Raw genomic sequence first — 25,093 nt, forward strand, 5'->3', positions numbered from 1 at the left:
AGGTAGATGCTTGGACCACCATTTAGATTAATTTGTTGTTTTAACACAGGGACATTTGTCTTATTAGGCTAACTGATGTTGCTTGGTTAATGGGAAATGATTATACAGTGGGGCATTTTCACAGCTGCACTTCCTAAAGCTCTATTCAGCAATGAAGTCTGGTCTGTTATTAATTGCACTCATTACAGAATTGATGAAGATCTAGTCCAGTCTCTTTGACTACTGTGGATTCTTTCTAGCCTTTTTTTTAATGTAAAGGCACATTTAAACTGCTCATTTTTGTGTTTCTTTTCTTCACAGTCTCACACCAGGAAATGCATACATTTGCAAGATTTGTACGATTCAAGGAGCAATAGAGTCAAGATCCATCACATCCCTTTCTGACTGAACACGATCCACTATCACCGGCACCCCCTTTGTGTCATCTTGGCTCCTTTCTGGTTCCTAGGTCTTGAACCAAGTCTTGGGATCATTGATGGAGCAAAGGGACCTAACTCGCCCTTCGCGGCCCAAAGGGAACGAGGAGTTCTTCTCCACTGTGACCACCATCAACAGAGCTGATCTTAACGAGGTGGGCCTTCTGGCCACCCCAGTGAAGGGGCTTGGTCTAGCTGGTGAGCAGCAGGAGCATGAGGAGGATGAAGACCTCGGCCTGGGTAAAGACATGGACGTTACTTCCAATGCGGACAGCGAGAAGTGGGTGCAGGGAGACAGCCTTGAGGAGCAGGAGTTCTCCATCAAAGAGGCAAGTTTCTCAGAAGGCAGCCTCAAACTGAAGATCCAAACCACCAAGCGGGCCAAAAAGCCACCCAAGAGCCTGGAGAACTACATCTGTCCACCTGAGATCCGCGTCACCATTAAACAGCCTGGGGAGCAGAAGGCATCCAAGCATGGCAAGAGCACTAAAGGTGGAAAGGAAGAAGATAGAGGACCCCCCAGAAAGAGAGTGAGTATTGTCCAAATGGAAAAGAAATTATCTGCTTGTTTCCTATCATATTATCACTAGGGATTCATCAAATAACATTTTTTTTAGACAGAGTACAAGTATGAGTACATGTTTTCATGGTACACGTCACACTGTTTTTTTTTTTTTGGTACGTCATACCGATACTGATACCGAAATAAGTAACTTACTCAAGTATTAAATAATCAGGGATGTCTTGGAACATTTCTTTTCGCTCTGTATATGCTGGTTGTTGCCATATGCTGTTAGCAAAGTGCAGAGTTTTATATTTTAAAATGTTATGACATGTAAACAGTATCAATAGAAAGCATGATAATTTGATAATTAATTTGATACTTAATTGTGAAATACATCCAGATCACTGTCATTTGTGTCATCTGTTCGTTAGCATTGCTATTGTACACTAGGCTTCACCTAGTAAATGATTGATACCCGATACCAGTATCAGTATCAATGTATCCCTAATTACCGCGTCTGTAAACATTATGATAAGAGGTTAAATTTAGTGCTTGAGTAAAATTTTTATTTTTTTCATAGTTTAGCAAGTGGTTTCTGAGAGAACATTACAAGCTGTTCTTGTTTCGTGAGCTTTTATCCCTCCACATCTCTCTGACCCTCTGCTGTGGCAGAACTCATTATAGAACGGTAGAACGTTTGGCTTGTTGCCAAAGCACAAACCGCTGTTTTCTGCATGCTGTCATACTGTCTGTAACTGTTCAGCTGGCTGCGTGTCAAATGAAGGGTGTCCAGCTCTGCTGTGGTGCAATGCAACTCTCCCGTTAACCTTTTGTGGCATTTAGACTCAATGAGTTCATTGACTTACATGTGGATTAAGTAACTGCAAGCAGGCTTTTTTTTGGGGGGGGGGATTTTAGCCTCTTGAAATATTTATGATGTTCTGAGCTATAATTTAAAATATGCAATGTAGAGTGTGTTTCACTGTATCTACATAGTAATAGCTCCTCTACAGGCTAGTGTTTACATGTAAGACTAGGCATAGCTTTAAAAAGTTGGAAACATTTGAGTGTAATTTAGTTTGAGAATAAAACCGGCCCTGTATGTATTTTGATCAAATGAATCACTGACTACTACTACACGTGCGTTGAGTCTTAAATAAATCTTGGTGTGATGGTAGCAATTGCAATATTTTGCAATTCAGTCAGAATTTCATATGGCACATGATTAACTTAGGTCTGAACTTGTTTGGAACCAAAAGCCCAGTTTAGTCCACCACAGTGTGCTTGTACAATTTTCCAAAACATACATCTTGTTACCCCTTGTTGCTCCTCCTTGCCAACTTCATGGCAGTAAAATGGCAAGAGTGAAGAATTCTGGGACAGAAGGGGAGGAGTAGCTGGTGCTCCCACAGTTGGAGCCTGTAATTTGACCATAATTAGGGAGAAAATGAATGCTTACTGAATGAAAGTCGAAGTGCAGGCATCAGCATCTTTCAGTGAGCGTACCACAAGCTGAAATTGATTGCCTTCTTTTTATTCGATAACAGTGAGGAACTGCTGGTGTGGAAATGCCCTCCGATGGTGTATTGTTTCTACTAATAGTCTTCCTGTTCACTAATATGTGCCAGCTGATGCAAATTTATGCTAGGTTTTGAGGTTTCTTGCACAGTGTGGTTTCATAATTTTTTTTAACCTAATCAAATCCAATAGTTTGAGATTTGAAATAGAAAAATTTCAATAGGTTTTCTTCAATAGGGTCTTTGTTGTTTTCAGTATATTGGTTATAAATGCATGAGTGGTGTTATAGGTATAGCACTAAATACATGGAGGCATATGAAGGTTTACCATAAAAATTTAGCCACCAACAAAGCCTTGGTGGTCAGTTCTGCCTTCAAAGCATTTGATGCGCTTAGAGGGGGAGGGAAAGAGAGTGACCAAGAGGGAGAGGGGCATTAAAAAAGAGAGAAAGGCTCTAGGAGCAACAGGGGCTGGAGGCGGGAAGCCTGAAGTGCAGCTGTCTCTTTTTGGCAATCTCCACATTGACCACAGACAGAAGGTCAAAAAGGGCAGAAGGAGGAACAGAGGAGGTGTTCCCTCTAAAGGATGGCCATGTCTATAGAAAAGCGTTCCAAGGAGGTGTGAAAACGCCAAGCCCCAGCCCCCTTTTACAAACACACACACACACACACACACACATGCAAACCCCCACTCCTGCAGTAGAGATGAGACCCCATTTACTACACTGACAGACAGTGAAATAAATTCCTCATTTGGAAGCGCCTTGAGTCTCATCCTGGTCTTTTCTGTTTCATGGGCTTAAGGCGTAGAGGCCACCACCTCCTCACATCTCACAGTTCCAAGCTGCGTGAGGTCAGGGGTTAGTGCGTAATTGAAACCGGCAAAGGCTTGCTGAGAATAGGGCTTTACCTCAGCTCGCTTGGCGCGTGACAGCTGCTACCCGGAACAGCCTCCTTTCCCTCCCCTTGCTAATGAAATCATGTTGCTGAGGCCCGCAACCGTTACGACAGAACTGGCCCTTTTGATGAATTAGACCGATTAGTTTTTACAGGGATTACCAACGTCAATGCCCTACTCCTCTGTATGCTTTAGAGAGTTGTTGTGCATTGAGGTGGTTTGGAAAATGAGCATAATATGACAGAAATGTTCTTTGCCCACACAAAGGTGCCCTGTGACTGCAAGGCCAGGAATAGAGCTCTGCTCTTGTTGCTGGCTTTGTGAAGAGCCCTGCGCCTGGATGTGCAATAGGCATTTAGAATATGCAGAGGTCGAAGTGCTCTCTGTTTGTCAATTTCATTAGCTGTCCATAGGGTGTTACAAATGGCCAGTGTTTTTTTTTCCCCGTTATTTTTAAAGCTGAGGATAAATATTCAGTGGTCAGTAAGTGCTCCTGTTTGTTTTGGAGCGACATAACTTTTGGCTTTAAATTATGCTGAAATAACATCATTGACAAGTGTTATATAGCATAGAAAAAATAGCATACAGAGTCAGAATTACAGATCAGGTTAATAAAAAATGTATGTGGATGTCCAGCGAGACCCACTTGTGTTGAAGTATATCTTGTATTTGTCTCCAGTATCACCCCTGTGGTTTAACACTGTAGAGGGTTCATTGCGATGACAAGCCGGATAGAAACCAGATCGATGTGTGTGTGCTCCCTATATATAAGGCAGAAGGGGGGATGTTAGCCCCAGTGCTGCTCCGTGTTTGACGACAACGCTTTGATTGTCAGCCGTTTCTGCCGCACTGCCCATGCTCAGTGGTGCGCGTTTGTCAAGGGGAGGGTGTGATCGAGGCCAACTGACCTAACGCTCCCAGGGTACTTTGATAAGAAGCTGAGTGGGTCATTTCCTCTGTCCTACCTGTCACTTATGGGAAAGTTAGGGCTATATCATACATCTAAGCCAAGTGTAACACTTTCACCAGTCAGTTGCAGGGGTTCCTCTTGAGGGTAAAGTTAAAGAGATACATGACCTAGAAATATTGATGGAAATGTTGACCAATTAATGACTGTTGGTGGGGATCAGTCTAAGATACTCTGCCTGCGATCTGGCTGATATGCATTGGACACTTGGCTTGCAGGCTAAAATCTCATTGGTTGTTTGTTGCACAAAAATGTGTGGTCTGTGGTTGATCCATTGCAGTGTCAGTCAAATGGCGTATTCCAGTGAAAGAAGGTGGTTCTATGCCACAATGACCCTATGTTCCCACTAGCAAGCGACAAATCAAAATGAGACTGTTCCTTTTCTATGTACATGTGCGATGTGGAGCTGCGGTTTCAGCGACAGTGGCAAACAAAAAAGCGACAGTGCTGCAAGCAACATTTGAGATATTCTCAATTCCATGCAAGGTATGTCACGGCATTGCAACAAATCCAAACTATTGGCTCCAATGATTCTTGGGCACCAATCCTATGGTGTGTATAGTCCAACATTTCTCCAATTCCCTACTCACAACCTTAAGTCATACCTGCAGTCGTTCTTAAATAGTTCCTATTTTCTGTTTGATCTGCCAAAAAAATGGAAGAAAAACCTAGAAGTCTGGTTTCATCTTAGTGTACATAGTGTACATAGCTTTCTTTGCTAATCTGGAAATGAAGCTAGTATGAGGCCTGGCATGGAATACATAGACCAAATACTCAGTTTTCACACTAGTGCATTATTTAATTTGTGTTTAACTAGTTAGCTTTAGAAGTTATATCTAGCTAATATGGTTACTCATTGGAAATAAAATGCTGGATACAAGAGCTTACTAGTGTAAACATTGAGTGAAACAAAAAAATCCAGGCTTTCTAGTGCCATATAGAAGTCTGACTTACGAAACAAATATGAAGCCTCTGCTGGCTTCATTATGTTGTAACCCAATTTAGTATTTTCAGGTCAGCATTTTCAAGTGAAACATTCCTCTAAGATTAGGATAGGATATGGTTAGGCCTATATAAGGACAAACAGCAGCCTAGACCCAGGCGAAGATGGTGGACAGAAACAAGTTAAAGAAATGATTTTTTTCTACTGGGTTAAATGTTGCTTTTGTGTAGTAATGAGTGGGGAGTCTGGCAGGGAGCAGATGGGCTAGCTCTCTCTCATTGTGTCTGGCTCTCTCTGTCCTCTAGCTCTCTCTCTTTCTCTCTCTCACTCACTCTCTCTCTCTCTCTCTCTCTCCCTCTCCTTTTCTCTTTCTCTTTTTTTCATTTTGGCTGAACTAATATGCCAGATGGTGGCAAAGAGGAAAGGCCAACAAGTGAGCCTGGGCATATGGGGAGCCTGGTTAAAATGGGACCCCACTGTGGCGGGGGATGGGCAGGAGACGTGTGATACAATAGCAGGTAATTAAGGGAGGGACTTGACTTCACAGCCGAGCCTTTGTGCGTGGAAAATATTTTTCAGAGAACCTGCCGTCAGTATCAGACAACACTGCTGTACGTTAAACGATTTCACTGATTTTGCCCAGTCGAGCGTGATTACTTTCTCAACACTCACATCTGTGTTTGTCTCCTTATTAGCGAGATACCCTTTTGAACTGAAAAGAAGTCAAACGCTTGACAGTACCATGTGCACTGGTCAATTTTAACTGTCTGATTTAGTTTTTTACTCGATTTTGTAACATGATACATATGGCATCCTTCTGTCGTGCAGCAGTTCAGTGGTATATTAGATATATTTGATTTACTGTGATAGGTAGCCATATGTTTACTAGACTGGCTGGCTGGGTTTGAGTGATTCACTAGAATGAGGGTAAGAGAGATGGATTTTGTGTGTGCGAGCACAGATATGAAAACCCTATGTTCTAGAGCTGGGAGATGACAATATAACATCAATATTGTTCTAAACTGCGTTACCATACAGTTTTCTGAGTGTGAGTATTATTATTATTACTTTTATAACACATACTGAAACTACAGTTGTCCCCACAGTTCATAGTAGCAAGTAGCTGATCGAGCAAGTACTGAATGATTAATTTTTTTTCTGCTCTATCATGTTAAATTATTTATTTTTTTGGATGGTAGATACACTAAAAGTATCACCAACTTCATCGTAATATCTACACACATACAAAAACAGGCATAGAATGACTATATAAAAATGACTATATAAAAGATGACTGACATTACAGTGAAGATAAAGGGGATAGAATGTGTGTGTTGAAGCAAAGGTCAGGTCCTGCGTTTTTTTGTTCACTTCAGCCCTTAAAGGAAAAATCGACTGATCTTTATAATTGATATGTAATCTGTAATGTTGATCAAAATTTATTTTGTAATGAAATTCTGAGTTTTTTTTTTTTTTTTTTACCTTTATCTCCTTTCATTGACATGTTGGTCTATTTTTACTTTGGTTAATGGTTTCCTACATTTCTCACAATACCATTCAACTACCTGCTGATAGTGGAGCCAGTGGGATTTAGCCCTCATTTCATCTCTGCCTAAAGAGAGTGATGCAGCAGCGCTTTAGTCTTTTTGTCTGTCCAGCTCTCTCGCCTTCTCATGTGTACACACTGCTCAAACAGATAAGGATGAAAAGCTTTAACTTTAATGCTAACACCGCCATCGGTCCCATTGTGCTTGTCATTTTATAGATTGATAACTAGATGTGCTGAGTCTCTGCCATAACTCAATGCAACTGTGGTGTATAGCTGCATTGCATGGAAGTTTGAGTCCACTGTTTCCTGTTTCCACTACATCTTTGCTGAATTTCTCATTAGCAGGACACTGAAAGTCTATCATACTACATAATTTATACATACAACATAATACATACTATCTATCAGGCCCCATCATTAGCATTGGATCTCTTCTGTGCACAAGCCGAATAGAATTTCTATGTAATTGAATGAGGTGAATAATCCTTTTAATCAATTAAAGAAGAAGAAGAAACTTTTTATTTTTCTTATCGCTATCAAAATCTTCATGGAGCAGTAAAACAGTCCTGTAAGAAAACACATTTCATGTTATACATTTTAATTTATTTAAAATAATTGTGAGGTTGGAAGGGCAATGATGCAGATGTGGGACACATCTCAGTAAACTTGGCTCAGCGTCAGACATTCAGCAAGAATACAGAACACACATGGGGAAAAAACTTTAATAAAGCCTACATTCCTTGTGCAATTATTCCCAGACTGTGGCTTTTAATGTTGGTAACATTAGGATAATGTCTGCATTTTATGTTATTTTCAACAACCAGAGCATCCTTGTCGGGCAAATATAAAATGCTGAGAAACCATTGCGGTCGCAAATTCTTCTTGCTATCAGTTCAATAATCACACTTGGATGAGGTTTTTGCTGAGACAGAAATAATTTAAAACTTAAAAACACAAGCAGTGCGATTAAAAAGCTGAACATGCTGACTGGACTCACTCCCTCGTAGTTGTTATGGTAAAACTGACCCTAAATCCCATTCCCAGCATGTGCATAATTTGAATTGGGATTGATACAGTATACTATGCATATATGTCCCGGTTAGGATGCATCTAAACAGTTCATTCAGAATCTGCAATCAGAATGAATTCAGTCAGATTGGTGAAAATCTTTGCGTGCAAACAGTGACCCACCAAAAGTCTGGCTTTCACTTTGAAATGCATAAATCGTCTGAGTGAACTACTGCCGTGGGGTGATCTGCCTGACATATGCATCATAATGTCTTCTGGCCTCATCTATGCCATAGCTACCAGTAATGCAGGGTCAGCAGTAATTACAGCCAAAGTAATATATACAGCTGGCATGTCTCTCTCCTCTACCCACCCATATGCGTATTGTATTTTCCCCAATTATTTCTGCTTCTAGCTTTAGGAGCTGTCTTTTTTTATTTCCTCATTACATGTTCATCTACCTCCCCATCAGTGGGAGCCAAATTTGAAATCCATTTAAGCGTGTGCAAGGTGCGATAAGGAAAGCCCCCTTTTAAGTGAGTCCTAGCCCTGCTGCCCTTGTAGGCTGGCCGTTTCTTTCTTTCTTTTTTTTTTTTTTGTGCGCTGATGGCGTGTGGCCATGTGCTTATCTCTCCGTCGCACAACCCCTGCTCCTGAAGCGGCACTCTGCGTCCTATAATAAATGCAGTGTAATCATTAAGAGCTTGTCTGTTGTAGTCAACGGAATATTAATGCAGCCACGCTTGCTAGAGTCGATATGGGACTCCCACAGGCTGTGGATTCGTGGTATTTATAACAAGCTATTTGTCTTTGAGGGAGCGGCGTTGGTGACTGGGGAGGAAATTGTAGGCAGTTGAGGGGTCAAAAAAGTGACCTTTGTGTGGAGGAGAGTTACTGAGCAGGGCAGTGGAATAATCTGACCACGGCCTTGCCACGCTTATTTATTACTTCCCACGGTTTTTAGACAGTAGATTTGGAATCGCCTATAAGAGAGGGGGAGAGCATGATTCATTTTGTCTGGCTAGTGTATCACAGTCTGGAGATAACAAGTTCTTGTAGAATTGTTGTAATCAGATTAAAGGAATGCAGCCATGCTGCACAGATTTAAAATATCTCTGAAGGGATTTTTAACATGGTAAGATCTTTACTCTTAGATGGCTGATTCTGATTAGATACATTGGTGTTTTTAATATTTTCCATTTAAAACAGAATTTGTCAGTACCTGCTAACTACTAACTACTGAAATGTAGCTAAATGTAACTGATCTGCATGCTAAGCTAGCTAACTTAGAATATTAGAAACAACATTATTGCTATGCTATTATTTGGCAGGTTTGGCAAATTGTTAATAAAAATAAATCACCGAGAATATGACAAGCTAAATTAAGACTCGAATGCTGAAACTCTACTCTTGTCTACCCATGACAAATGTGAGCATTTAGTGGCTAGTTAACTAGATGGCTAGCTGTTTGGCATTGCAGAACAATCCAAACTGACTAGCCATCAGGACATTAGGATGTTTCCAAATTATCTAGCTGTGTATTTGTAGACATTTATAATAAGGGGAATGGCATAGAGATGTTTTGCGGCATTAAAAAATTCATTATTCTACATATATAAGTTTTAGTGGTTTAAAATGACTGTTTGTGTGATAGCTACCTAGCCATATTTTCTTGTGACTTTTCAGGCACTGATAAAGGCAACTGCCTGTTTGTTTTTCTCCCTGCCTGCCTGGGTTTTAGCAGAGCCTGGCTTTATTTTTTGGGCCACTGAGCTGGAAGGAGGCTTTCTCTTTTTCTTTCCTCTCTGAGATATGGGGGTTAGGAAGAGAGAGTGAGAGAGAGGGATTTGAGAGAAATGGGGGTGTAGTGAGGGCTGCGTCTGTATGATTTACTACCGCTGAAAGACCAGCTGTCCCCCTGTGTCTGTCCAGCCTAAACCCCCTCCACACATACACACACACACACACACACACACACACACACACGGCCTACCCAGGCACCCTGCCATTCCATGTGTTCCTCCCACTTGAGTAGACACTACCAATGCTCTCTAATAAAGCCATATCTATCAAGCCTCTTCATTACCATTGGCTAAGACGATGGACTGATGTTAACATGGTGTCAGTGTCTTGTAAAGGTTAGGCTGACACACACACACATTGAATATCATATACTATATAGACACCCGCTGGTACATACAATGCTACTGTACACATTTTCAAATAAAGAGCATCTCTAGCTAACCTTATATGATGTTCATTTTCCTAGTTCGGTATTTACCTTTCAAATCAGTTAATGTCAATTAATAAATGTCAGTTAATTTAATTGTCTAACAGCAAAAAAAAAAACCTAACTGATAAGAAATGGCCGTATACTGGTGCAGTTCATGGTCACCTATAAATGCCTGGGATGTCTTTAGCAATGGCTTTGAATGCTGGTTTCTGTTTACTATTAATAGGGGCTCCTACTTCCCTACTGGACAATTTTAGTTACTCTATAGTTATTTCAACACATGAAAAACTTACATGTAAACATGATGTGTGTGAAATTGTTGTGCTGTGCTTGATAGAACCAACTTAGGAACAGAAACTTAACAGGCAGCCAACTGAATAAACTAAACAACCAAGCAAGTGTACTTCAAGCATTATAATAATAAAAAAAGGTAGTTTGGCAATAATTTTGAATGGCTTTCTATTATATTATATACACTATATATGTTTTATATACAGTATAACATAATATAAGACATTTGGCCACTGATATACATGACGGTTGGAACTGAACTACTTACATATTTATGTATTTTTATTTATTTATTTATTTATAACCTTGCTCATGCCATGAATATAGCCATTGATGCTGGCACGGGCTTTAAACGTTAAACACATAGCCTAACCCTAACTACTTACATGTTACATCATTTTAGGGCATATAATTGGTTATTTTTGTATTGAAATAGATACATAATTTAAAAGCATGTGAAAAGAAATATATGACATACACTTATTCCAACATGCTTTTTCTAACTAGCAACACAAGGGTCATTGTCCAAAAAGTTTAGAAATCTGCATGCTCTGATAAATTGAATGAAGTAGAATATTGTAGTATTTGGTTGTCTTTCACCACCGAGCAAGTACTGTACTTTAAAGCGTCTTTCTATGGTTGACCCGTCCTTGATTTCATCACAGTGTCCAGCAGCCAGTGATGCAAAAAGGACTGACAAAGTGGGGAATGTGGGTTGTTGGTGTTGCTCTTTAAATACCACTTGATTTGTTAATATTGGCCATAAGGAGCTCAAGTGACTATGCTACAGTCCTGATGCCCTGATATGGTCGCTGAAAAAAGTTGACTTTGTGTTTATTTAATGATTTCTGTGTTGATTTGGAAGTGTGTACTGGTATTGAGAGCAAATGAAAAAAATATATATGAAACGTTTTAAAGAATGAAACTTCAGAACAAAGATACACTATATGGAAATTTTATTCAGCATGTCCTCAATCTGTTTATTGTGACTGAGGTGTATACGTGAATGCTTTTTAATCCAGTTGAGCTGTCGGTCTGATTATTAGGTTGAATGTAAACACACAATATATCGCCAAAAGTATGTGGACACCTGACCATCATACACACCCGTATGTGCTTTTTGAACATCCCATTCCAGATTTAGTCACCCTTTGTTGGTATAATAACCTCCAGTTTTCTGGGCAGGCTTTCCACTAGATTTTGGAGCATGGTTGTAGGGACTTGCTCATTCAGCCACAAGAACATTAGTGAGGTCAGGCACTGATGTCAGATAAGAAGTTCTGGGGTGCAGTCTGCATTCCAGTTCATCTCACAGTGGTTCAGTAGGGTTTGGGTCATGGCTCTGTGCAGGACACTCGAGTTTTCCACTCCAACATTGGCACACTACGTCTTCATAGACCTCACTTTGTGCACAGGTGCATTGTCATGCTGGAATAGGTTTGGGCCTCTTATTTCCAGTAAAGGGAAATTGTAATGCTACAGCATACAAAGACATCCTATACAATTATGTGCTCCCAACTTTATGGTAATAGTTTTGGGAAGGCCCACACAAGGGTATGATGGTACCTTCTCCAGAATGTGAGTGGAAAATTTGAGTAATTGTGTGTAATATGTATTTTATAAAATCGTATTTGCTCTTTTTTTTTTATAAAGTGTGCTGATAATTTTGGAGAACCCTGAATGTTTTGTTAAATGAAATTTGGGTAGTGTGCTTACCTGACGTCTACTCAAACCCCGTTCAAAAAGTCTTTAATATCTTCTGATGTCTCTATGAAGGAGACTGACACACACAATATGCACTGCACAATGACTTCCATTGAACTGTTTTTTGTGCCCTCCAAGCAGTATTAGCTCAGAAGGAGACTGCAGTGGGCCTATGTTGTTTATTATCTGTGCTCCACAGAGCAAAAAAGCCTGTTTGGCCAGAGTTTCAGCTAATACTGCACAGATGTCAAATTACAGTTCTGGTACCAGAGAGATGCCTGAGGAATGTGGGAGGTTCACTGGATTGTGGAATGTGATGTTATTGGTGTTTTCAGGAGGAGTGGATCTAGAGGTTTTTTTTTTTTAACCGAGAACACATCATGTCTTGTTTTCTTTCTCAGCATGAGAAATGATGTTCAAATCATTAGTATCCAGGGAATAAATCATGCTTCTATCAGATAAGGCCTCCAGTTAAAAGTATGATAGCTTGTTTATAATGAAGAACCTAATCTGCCGGAGCTGTCTTAAGTGATCCATTCTTTAAACATCCATCCATCCATTCTTCTTTTTACTCTTGTGCTTGATATTGCTATGACTTGAGTGTGAACAGCTTGTTGGCTGATCCATTTTGAACTGAAGGTAGAGAACTGGCTGTAAGAGAGCACTTCAGATCCACAAAGCCCCCCGTACTCAAAAGCTCGTCCCACACTTTCGTGTCAGAGACAGCTTAAGTCCCTCCTCATTGGTCTTGATCCTGTCTCAAATCCTGTAATCTCCTGATGTCGGCCGGCTTACCAGGCTTTCCAAATTGGACCTTGCTCTGAGGGACATTCGCCTGAGTGGTGTGCGGGTCATTCAGCAGTCAACGTTTGGAAAACGGCGGCACTCAAAAGCCCTCCTGAATTGTTCAAGAAAGGGTCTTCTTAAAGCCTAGCTTACGGCTACTACAGTTGTCTGATTTGAGAGCTGTCCGAAATATATCAAGGTAAAGAAATGTGATGAGCTGCTCTGAGATATCGTGAAGATTCCTTTGAGTCAGGAGCTGTTCCTGAAACCTTTTTACCCTCAGAGCATAGCACACTGGTTCTCAAAATAGATTCTGTTTCAGATTTATTTGTTTGTTATTTGGATCTAAACCATTAAACAATTATAAACGTACAAACCATGCTTCATCATACCTCATTTATATAATTTTTTTTTTACTTTTTAAGTTAAACTGGATAATTTATACACTAAATATTGCTGTTATGCCACAAAACATAGGTACAGTATAATCTAACATACATTATTACTACATTTTAGAACTAATTATTTTTGAATGTGTTCAAGAATAGTGGATAAATTTCAGTGGCACATCAATTTGATTACTTGTCATTAATAAAACTTGTGTTGTCGTGTCATCAACTAGATCCTTTAGATATTTATGACTGAAAACAACAGTTACTAATGAAAACAACAATACTTGCAAGACAAGTTTATGGTACTATAATATATTGTCATTTATAGCCTACCTACCATTAGCTCTTGCAAAGGCACAGAGTGATCTGTTTACTCAAAGCAAGCTTTCTTTGGGAAAGAAAACTATAATTTTGATATTCTTACTGATGTGCTAGGTGAAATACGAGTGATAATGAAAAGTAACTTCTTTTAATAAATTTGAAGGCTACTTATTGGACCGGCCAGTGTAGATGTAACATAAAACTAGCAATATAGGGAATTTTTAGTCTTGTATTACAAATGTATAGTAATTTGGCATAAATAAGGATTTATATGAATATTCTGTTTTAATCTGTAGATTATGTGACCCTTGTTTGCAAAGGCTAGCTGTCTATTTGATGCCATGTGACTGTTTCTGTCAAGCCCTCATGCAGTTTGTTAACTTCAGCTCTAAGTAATTTCTAGGGACTTTTCTAGGTTTCTTGAACAGAATCAGAATGAATGAACTCTTGATAAATCTATCGTTGTGCAATTTCCTTTTCTTTACAGACTCACAAACTTGTAACCAAGTTTGAAATGAGTGGCTTAACTGGGAGGCATGTATGCTAAGGAACTTCCTTCCCAGTGCTTGTCAGGTGGGACTGTGTCAGGACTATGGCTTGTTAATTGGCTTCCTTTGTAAGTGACAAAGCTTGGCATGTTGTGTAAATGTGCTTCCTGCCTGCGGCGCTGCCTGGTGGCAGAGGTCTCTCTTAACCACAGTCTCTCCTGTGAGGTCTTTTAGATTTGGGTGGGGGGACCGATGTGAAACAGCCTTTAATGTACTTAGTTTGGTGTGGTTAGGATTTTATGAAAGTCTGTGTAACCTCAAGTATAGGTAGTCAAGTCAGTAAGAATAAGTAACAGTTGAGGACTGTTTGTTAATGGGCTCTGCTTATAAAGAAGCTCTTTTATTATCTGTAAAACCTTCACATTATGGTTTATACAGTGTCCTGCTTGTAGTATTTAGGCTTCAGAACAGGCATCACCACTGGTAATTTGGGAGCACATTGCTTATAAGTTCTAATAGTTTTACAACAGCTAATTGGCTTTTCACTTGGGAACCAAAACCTGCTGGTTGGGACACATTGGAAATATAATGAATAAATGAGTGGCATCAGTGAGGCCAGATATCTGGTCACTGCGGATGGACCCAGCAGGCATGGGGACCATGTGGCATATTGACTTTCACTAGATCTCACTTCAAGCGCAATTGAGTTTGTCAGTGAAATGCGATCAGGCCCATCAGCTGTCTCCTGGAGATGCTCCCTGCTGCTGCTGCCGAGATGTCGGCAGACCCAGATACCTTTTCACCGAGCTCGTTTCTATCTCATTCCCCAAACGAACCGCCATTGAACAGCGAGTAATTAATTGTAGCAGACACAAAGGACAGTGCCTTCCCAGCGTCAGGAGTTCTGTTACTGAAATGAAAGCTGTGGGTCACCCAAGGTAGTGGCAGGTACCTTGAAAGAGGAAAAGAGCCAACTGATAATGATAGAGAGTTTAGCACTTTGAAATGTTTTCTCTATACCCACTGTTCATGATGTTTACTTTAAACTATTAGTTCGGCCAGTTCATATTAAAATATTCACTGATGCATTTTACTCCTTGATTTGTCAGTAACCAAATGTAGGTGCTGACAATTAAAAGTCCCAAGAGCTAGAGACCTTCTGTACCTCCCTACCATGGGGGATGTTAACTATCTTAAAATGGTGTCACCAACACTAAAGGAAGAGAATATCTATGGGCTTGGTTTGTGGTAAGTGAATACTTTCAGTTGAGCTGGGCCACTTTATATGCAGGATTTGTCCCCACAGATGATCAATTACTCAGCAACCCTAAGAGGAGGCAAGAGCTTGGTGGACAAATGGAGAGAATTGTGTTTGTGTTGGGCATTGTGTTGGACTGACACCAAGAGTGACCTCCCAGAGTATTCAGTGTCAGTCCAATTGTAAGGATAAGACAGTGAGCGCCAGCCAATGCAGTGTCGCTCTCAAACAGCCCAAAGCCATGAATGAGCCTCTTTCTTCAGCAGCCCATACCCTGCTCATGAGAAACTACTACCGTGCCTGGGAATTTAGATCAAAGATTTTAGAGAAGTCACAGCATGTTTTGATTCACAAACTGACAAAGAAGGATATTGTATAACACAGCAATACGATGTTATGATGCAATGCAGTGTGCAGACGTGTGTTTTGTCTATGAATGCAATATTGTCTGGCTCGCAAGGGAGTTTGACCACACACAAGCACCCGAACACATAATAGAAGCCATGGAAAGAAGGTTATCTGTGTATTTAATAGTATGGTTTGGTCCATGCTTGGAAATCCTCCAGTCCATAGGATTAGGGACATGAAGCCATTTTCCCTCCTCTTTTCACTGCACTGTGAGCTACAGACTCTGTGGAATGCTACTTTACCATGACCTTTCACCCACACACTGAATGCAGCAGAGTGGGGGAGGGAATGTGTGTGTCTGTATGATGATGTTCGAAGAAGAGCGTGTGTGTCGGTAGAATGAGATTAGCAAAAGTGTGTGTATATGTTGTAGGGTAGACACCTCATTTACTCAGGTGAAAGTACAGTTTCATCCTAGTAGTAACTGACATTCCATACGGACATCCTGCCACACCATATCTTCAAAGACGTACACAAAATTAATGGAAATCCACCAATGAAATGTTGCATTTCATTCAGTTTGAGCAGTAAAGTAATTGCTTTACTTGTGTTTCACGTTATCTAGTAATTGTTGTCATGCTAAATCTTGCAGTAAAATAAATTGCCAGTTAAGCGATTTACATCAGTGTTTTACAATGAAGGAGATTACCAGGATGTATCCTAACATGAATATCAAAAGCACAAAACATGACCCTTGAGTGTAAACTGGCAGTGGTGCAATATGTACAAGCACCGGGAAGTCATGTAAATTGAATCATCGATTTACAGCGTTTAGGAGGCTGAGCAACCATTGGCGACACAAAGTGGGTAGGGCGAGGGATGCAAAGGAGTTGAATGAAGCGTAACTTCCTGCAATTGAGTTACAGATGTGCCAACATCTTCAAATTAGCTTTAGCATTTACAATTTTTGGCCCATTGCTACGGTGATACGGGAGATACCTGAAATCCACCTGGCAGAATTGCTAATTCACTGAAGGGGAAAGGAAAGATGCACACTTGTGTCTGGTTGTGATTACTTACACAGCGCATGACTTTATCTAGGTAACCTTTGACCTGTCAGTTCACAAACCTCAGTCTTGTGAGCCAGTAGAAAAGAAGAAGGTGGGACTGTGGTCTCTTTGGTCGGGAAAAAAAAAAAGTTATTATTAGGTAGCATTTATACCAGGAATATTTTACAGAAAGCGGGCACATTTGAATATACTGTAAACAAATCAAAATAACAAAAGATTTTTTCAAAAACATTGTTCAGTACGATAGAAACTAAAATAAATTTACTGCATAGGCAATCACTGTGTTTTTAGATTTATTTTTCAGTTAGAAAGATATTATTTCAGAAAATACTTTGAAACAATCCCACAATACCGAAAACAATGCTTTATCCCAGTTTTGAACGTAACATGTTCTTCTGTCCACCTGCGTAACATTAGCAACACCCCTCGCTGTTCATCAAAACAAATGGATTCACTCATAAATTTAACTCAAAACCACCTTGTTGTTATTATCTGGGAAGGATTTCGGAACATCATTTAATCCAGGCTTAAGGAACCCCACTGTCAGACGAATGTTAATTCTGTCTGCGACGGAGGAGTGACGCTTCCGAAGTTTACATTGCGAGAGCCACTTTTATTGTAATTCGTAAGTGACCCCATCATAGAAAATCACATGCACTGGGGATCTTTTGTCAGCAGAAAGTGAGTAATTTGCATTCATTTCTCTCAAAATTAGTTTCAAATATTCTGTCCACTGAAGTAACGATTGCTTCAAACAACATATGCATAATTCAAGAAGAGAAATATGTAATCTACACCTTCTTACTGGTGAAATAAGTGTTCATCTACATAGACTGCGTGTGTAGATGAATTGAAGGGAATTGTGAACCGAATTGTCTACACATAAGGAATCATGAGATTTCCTGTTTCATCGTTGCCGATATTCCGAATTCTTCTATGTGAGCATTACGAAAGGTCAGATTTAAAAAAATAAAATTTAAACCCCTTTATTGACCAGATTATGATTGGGCCAGGTCTGAAATCTGATGTGAATACTCCTTTTAGTGAAAAAAGACCAAGTGAAACAAATAATTGATTGCTATGACCTTTCATCAGAAAGCTGATGAAAATAGATCATTTCTGCCCACTTTGTGTAGAATATGCCACCAGATCTTTGCTTCATTGTTTTCTTACTGTTTCTTGGTGTACACCTGAAAAAATAGCTTTCTTGTTCACTAATGTATGCTAGGGATTTTGTGTTAAAATTCTGTTTTTCCACTTTGGATGAGATATTGCCACCTTTGGTGTAGTAAATGGGTCCAGGAACCACTCGACGGTTTTTCAAATTTACTTTCTTATTCTCAGCTGCTGAACTGCAGCTTCTGGCTACACGTTTGGCAGCCATCACAAGACCAAAGTGATGTACTACACTGATTCAATTTATACACAAGCATTTCCCTGAAATTGATCATTTTTAGCAGGGAGATATCTGATTTATGATCAAATTGGTGTTTTTATGTTCTGTAGCTAGCTATGTAATTTGGGTGGACATCACACTAGCCAGGCTCTACCAGAAAATCTACTGTGCCTGCTGTGGGAGCAGCAGTGGCCCAATGCCATGCACCATCACTGCGTATCTTTGCTCCGCCTCCGACATCACTGCGCCACCTGGCTCGACTTCGGATGTCACTCCACCTTCCTACTCTGCTGAGAATGTTTCTCCGGCTTCTTGCTCCACTGAAGACAGCCTCCTTGACCTCCTTGAGGACATTGCTCCCCCTTGTTGCTGTGCGGAGGACATCGCTCCCCCCCTTGCTTTGCGTTGTTCCCCCCTCTGGGTCCTTGGAGAACGTCACTTTTCCCTTTCTAGCTTCATGAAGAACGTCGCTCCCTCCTCTGACTCCACCTTGGGCTTTGCTCCCCCCACCGGCTTCCCGGTGGCCATCGCTCCGTGCTCGGGCTCCATCTTGGATGTCGCACCACTCCTCATCTGTCCGGAGGAGATCGCTCTGCCTCATTGCCTGGTGGGGGGCGTCACACCTTCTGCCGACTCCGCTGTTGGTGGAGCTCCTAAGAAACCCTATCAGCTCGGGGATGTCTCATCTGGCTGTTCAGGACCCCCTTCTCAAACTTGTTTCATGCCCGGGAGCCGCGCATTAAAGGGGGGTTCCGTCATGATTATGCCAAAACTGAGCGCTTGACTACATTACCCATCAGCCCTGGCACATCACATGACCTTGTCACATGTCTTACTGAGCACGCACATCTGTTCTGTGTTACCCCTAATCAGCACCCCTACTTAAGTCTTGGTTTCTGTATGTTTCATTGTCAAACTTTTGTTGTTTTTGCTTTCTATTCACTGTTTACATTTATGGTTCTTGTTTCACGGTTTTGTTTGTTTATGTTACACTTTTTTCAGTAAAATCTTCACTTGCATCCGCTGTCTCTACAAAATTGTGACAGTAACCAGGAAATGCAGCTATAAACTGATTTGACTACTATGGACAAATATTTAGTCAACATGTTTTGGATGCTGGTGAAAAGTGGTATATCCTGAAGATTGTCTAATCAGCTGATAAGTTTAAAATGAATTGAATCTGAAGCAGAGATGTGCAAATGCAGGTACTGTGTGAGGTCATCTCTATGAGTCAGCTGACGCCTCATCCAGACTGCGGAAACAATGTTTGTGTGATGCAACGTGCAGAATGGCCTCTTAGTCATCATTTGAAGGCACTCAGGCTATGGCGAAGCAGGTTGAGCATCGATCCACCCACGCATTAGTGCTCAGAGCCTCTCTTTGGAGCAGTCAGTTGTTGATTCAATCATGATTGTGGTTCTTTCATATCTACTGCACTCAGAACACTTGAGAAACCATTTTATTTTGTGCAGTGGCGATCACTTTGTGCGGGCAAAATATGCGCCCTGTGTGGGTTTTTTTCTATCAAACCTTGCTTCCCCAACACTCTGTATTCCAATGCACACAATTTTTTTATCCTGCATCGTTCCTTTTTAAGCTAGATCGATATCGAGTGGAAAAACAGCTGCCTGGGAGCCAAGTGCTGCCCTTCACAAAGAATCCTTTGTTCAGTTACTCAAGGACCAGAGCTGAGCATTCCTTTTTAATAGTTTAAGCTATTGTGTCCTGGGTCATCTCATCCTTCTAGTTGAAGCTGGAAAAGTGGTATTTGTGTGTTTTGTTACTACAGTGTTAAGAACCTTGTTATAGCTAGCGTGTCACTCAGGGTTTGTCATGGAAAGTAAATGTGAAGTGTCTCTAAATGGAGATCAAGAAACAGGAAAGAGTGATGCAATCCGCCTCAGATCTCTGTTTAAACTATTACAGTTATACTCATGTTTGCTAGTGGCCAGTGGTGAGATCGTCAATAATTAGAACAGAGATTTGCTTTGAAACAAGCTTTTGATGTGGATTGCTTGAGCTGTCACTTATATTCTGATACAGAATATGAGTGCATGAGAAATGTGGTCAAGGGGCAAGACATGCTCTTACCCTGGTGCCATTTTTTTACAGTGTGTCTGACACTCTGTATTCTACTTGTGTTATCAGTGAAACTTGAGTTTATGCTTTGAATATGGATTACTGTACCTGTTGTTGTCATTCAGTAAGGGGCCATAAGGGCCCATAATCTGGGGCCATGACTGAACATGGTCCTCACTGGAGAATATTTCATTTTGCTAATGAGGCATTAAGTGAGATAAGCCATGCTCTCAGGGCACATTCGCTGTAAAAAGAATCACTTTGGGTATTAGATGTTCAGTCAATGGTACATTAGATCTGTATAGCTGCCGTTCACGGAGAGCTAATAAAAGCTGAAACCTCAAGGAGAGGTTATCATGCTGATTCACAAGATCATCCTTCAGGATGACCAAAATAGATTGCTCTTTCTGTGAAGGAGGTTATTTCCTCCAAAAATTTGGCTTCTCAGAGTTCTTCAGCTGAAATTAGAATGGCCTCAAATGAATTAAAGAGGGAGCGAGAGAGAAGGAGAGAGAAAAGAGCCCTGACAGTAAATTGCTTCCTGCAGTACTTCTGTAATCACAGTGCTTTAATTACACGGGGTGTTTGGCTTGTGGTGATGCATGCATTCCACTAATACTTTGTTGTGCTTTTTATTATCTTGACATTTCACTGCCTGAAGCGTTTCCACAAACTGTGGTGACCCAGGATCTTACAGACCTTGAATCACTTCCTTTTCTAAAATGGCTACTTGGCCTTTTCACATTTTGGCCCTGAGGACATTGTGGCTTGCGGAAAAATGTTAACCATTTTAAGTTGAGCCAGGTTGCTTGGTAGTAAGCACGCAAGTGTATATATTTTCGAATTCTTCAAAGCATTCTTCTTCAGAAAGATAACTGTATTTTTGTGTCATTGTTGGTGAAAACACTTTGATTCCACTTCTAACATCTGCCTCGGTCAATTACTTGCATGGCCATTATTGACCAAGGTGAAATCACTGAATCACCAAGCCAAATGTGTTATTAAAAAAAGGAGGTAATTACACATACAAAAGAAATGTAGACTTTCATTGTATGTGCTGCATTTATCAATCCTGTGGGTGGTTTTGAATAGAGGCTATTTGCACTCATTTGGTGTAAATTGCCATTTGGAGGGCTGCCACTGAAAAGTAATTATAGTTATTCACAGCCATGTTCTTCATGGGGCTTACATCATTTTTCAGCTCACGTCAGCGAAGCAGCCTTCTTGATATGTGCTCCAGACATGCATCTGATTCAGGCAATGGTCATGAAGTGTCTGAAGGTTTCAGAAAAATAAACTTGTCAGATGCCACGAGCCCCTGACCCACGTACCATCTCCCTCCTGCAGGCAGCTGTTGAATGGGAGTGTGGGTCTGGAGCAGAGTTGAATGGAGGCCTGTGGGACTGCAGAGGTGTGGTCTGCTGAACACACTCGCGCTCTGAGAGGCCCACTACAGGCCCAGCGCCATCACCCAGACACACATCAGGCCAGGAACACCTTAAGAGGCTGCCGCTTGCTGGCCTACTCAATGGGCCTCTTTATGCTCTCTGGAGCTTATGGGAGGGGAGACTCACAGGGAGGATTTGGGAATGGGGAAAAGGAGCAAGTGGCTCAGGAATCAAAACTAGAGTTCCAGCCCGCCCTCTAAGTCTCACCCTGCACCCCACCCCTGCACATACTGCGGCGCACACACACACAGACACACACCACCTCCCCCCCTTAAGTGCCTGCTCCTCGAGAAGCACACACAAAGCCGTGTTAGTATTCATTTTGTTTGTTTGCTCTGGACCTGTCAGCCGGTCACACAAAGCTGGGCCTGATCAGAGAGGGGGACCTCGCTGCTCAATGGAAGCCAAGGGGGTTTGAGGGGGGAGGGGCACAGAGCAGCGTTCCCACAGGGGAGGGTGGTTCTCTGCTGAAAAAAGTGAAAAGGGGGAAAAGAAAAGAGGCCAAGGCTTGAGGTGGCAGGGCCACAAGGGCAGGCCCAGGACTTGCTGGGGCAGAAAAAGGGGGGTAAGGGTGAATGTTGTCTCAAAGCCAAGGGAGCTGTGTGAGGATCATATCAATCACTTTGGGTTTTGGAGGGAACAGTTATGAAAGAATAGTGGGGAGTTTTGAGAAGCTTCTTTCTCTCCCCCTCCCTCCCTTCCTCTCTCTTTTTTTCCTCTCACAATCTCTATCTCTCCCTCTCTCTCTCTCCCGTCTTTTTCTTTGTGCCGAGGCCTTCCTGGACATCTGCCCAGACCTATACACAGGGAAGAATGAAACACTCAAACCACCAGGCATCTTGCCAAATAAAAAGCTGCAGATAACTATTTGAAGGGTGGTGTGTGTGTCTGTGTGTGTGTTTAGGTAAGACAGCAAGAGAAATGGCGAGGAAGAAAGAAAGACTACGGAAAGACGTGGTACTTCTAAAGGAGCAGATTCCAGTTTCTCTTCTTTTTTTAAATAAAGAAACGTCTCTGATTTCCAGTTTGGAACCACAAAGTCAATTAAATCCAAAGTTCTGCCTCTTAAACCAAACAAGATGCTTGCCAAAAACTAAAGCCGGGGAATGTGGTGTGTCGTTTCAGATTTCATTTGTAAATAGGACGGTTTTGCTCCACTAGCATTTTTGGCACAGATAATTTTGCTGGAAGGCTGGTCCTGTTTTTTTTTTTTTTATATCTATAACAATTTGAACCACCACCAAATTCACATTATTCCAAATTAGAGTTTCAAATTACATCAGCCTTCATCCGCAGCCATACCTAATTTTTTTTTGGGGGGGGGTGAGTCTTGATATCTCTCCCTGGTCCTCTGTGTCTATTGTCTGGAAGCTGCAGTGGTTAATTTGCCACTTGCCCCTCTCTCTAATAGGGTTCGGTTTGGCCGGCTGTGCTCATGCAGGTGAGGGGGAGGTGAACCACAGCTGCTCCAGGCGCACTGCCCTGGGCAAAGTGTTAGCATTTAACACTGACTTAGGAATAGCTTCCTCTCACCCCTTTAAATCCCACCTTTAAGTTGGACACAGAATACACAGTCATATATAAACTGAAGTTAGACTGTTACTGTAGTTTGTGTTTTTTTTAAGTATTTCCTGACCCTAGACACAATTTGAAAGAACTGTGATTCACAATGTTGGTATGCAAAGAATTTAGCTAGTTTATACATTTCAGGCGTCTGTTTACATTTTCTGGCCCTGAAATTAGCCCTGCCCCCAGTCTGAGATGCCACTCATGGAGCAAATGTTGTTTTACCAAAGATGGCGTCGATATGAAGGCATACTGATATTTCAATGAAACTGCAGTTCACATTGTAGGCAGCAGTGGGCTTTAAAATGTACCAACTACTCCTTTAAACTCTGTTTAAAAATATTACATATATTGCCCTGCCATATGGGTACAAAGGTTATTTGTGTGAGCCCTGTCTTAAAGGTTCAAACACTAGACAATTAGGGAAAGACAGGATGTCCATCATGGCCATAAAAAAGCATCCAAATAAAATATTGAAGGAATCACAGCAATCTTGTTATCATGTCATAAAAGAAAAGCTCTTGTTACCCTTTACAAGCTTTTTATGTGCAGTTAGGAAGTGAAAGAAGTATAAAAGGAAAATGGTTGAGGCAAAAGACAACATCATTGATCATTTCACAAACATGTCATCCGTCTCTGCAGTCCACTGCACGCACAGTGTTTATACTTTCAGCATTTTTCTTGCTCAGTGAGAGAATTTACATTCATGCAAATAATCGGATTGTTATATCATTTTCAGTAGTTAACAGATTTTTCAAATGGTCATGTGAAGTTCCCAAACACAAAAATGTACTTTTACTTTTGGGAATATGTAATTTGGCCTTTCGTCTCGCTTCTTTTTTTCATGTTTTTCTGACTTTTTACATATTTATTTCATTTCATGAGTCTAAATGATTTTTGTATTCACCAAAGCTTATTCTGAAATTTAAATCCAATGTAACAAGTGTCAGAGTTTCCCTTAATCAGATCAGTGCTTGTAATTACATTATTGCCAAAATTTGATTTTGTGTTTTTTTTTTGCATCAGACTATTTTTCAGTGTCAGTCTTCCAACTGCTTTTCTGGTCATCTAAGGCTTTGTTTCCAAAAAGTACAAATCAAACATTCATTCACTGATCCATATTCAGCAGCCACTTTATCCTGGTCATGGTCGCAGTGCATCCTGAGCCTACCCCAGAAACACTAGCTACGAGGCAGGAAAACACTCTGGGTGGGACTCTGGTCCACTGCAGGGCACCATGCACACAAACGTTCATGCTCGTTGACACCTAGGGCAATTTAGCAGAGCCAGTCCACCTACCAGGAGGGGGGAGGAAACGGGAGAACCCAGAGGAATCCCACATAGACACAGGGAGTACATACGAAAGTCCACACAGACCCAATAACCCAAGCTCAGGATCAACCTGGGGACCCTTGAGCTGTGAAACGGCAACTCTACCCACCATTTTGCAGAGGCAATTTTATAGCCTATGAGGCTAATCTGTGTGCATGACAATCCAACTGGTAATGATCAAGCTCCCAGCTGAAAATGTGCCAGGAATAAAATCAGGCTAAAATTCCATAGTGTACAATCAGCAATTAACAGTCAGAAGAATTACAGCAAAGTCAGCCTCAGATCAGCCAGGAAGGGCAACTTCCAGTTACAAACATGTCTGGTGGTTGTGTAGGAGGGAGGAACAAGGTTTTTTTAGCAGCACTCAACCCACTACCTATCGTTGTCCTTCCACTCCCTCTCCCCCACACACACCTCAGTGGTACATTCCACAAACGCTGCAAATGCCAAATGAGGGAATGCTCCATTCGGAGGCAGGGGCTCAGAGAAATTGATCAATTGCAAACTGTCTGGAGCTGTAACTGATCAGTTGACTTAAGACATGCTTTGGTATGTGAAAGGTCAGGGGCTATGTGTCA

The 25,093-nt window shown here is 41.1% G+C and overlaps 1 protein-coding gene across 1 annotated transcript in view; it reads left to right on the plus strand.

Moving 5' to 3' along the window:
- Positions 1 to 25,093, plus strand: part of setbp1 (SET binding protein 1) — a 57,965-nt gene that overhangs the window by 8,451 nt on the left and 24,421 nt on the right. The window contains exon 2 of the mRNA XM_026931286.3: positions 301 to 946. Coding sequence (XP_026787087.2) covers positions 476 to 946 — 471 coding nt within the window. The 5' untranslated portion in view covers positions 301 to 475. The remainder of the gene's footprint in view (positions 1 to 300; positions 947 to 25,093) is intronic.

Source organism: Pangasianodon hypophthalmus, chromosome 24, assembly GCF_027358585.1.
Source record: "Pangasianodon hypophthalmus isolate fPanHyp1 chromosome 24, fPanHyp1.pri, whole genome shotgun sequence".
Taxonomy (NCBI): domain Eukaryota; kingdom Metazoa; phylum Chordata; class Actinopteri; order Siluriformes; family Pangasiidae; genus Pangasianodon; species Pangasianodon hypophthalmus.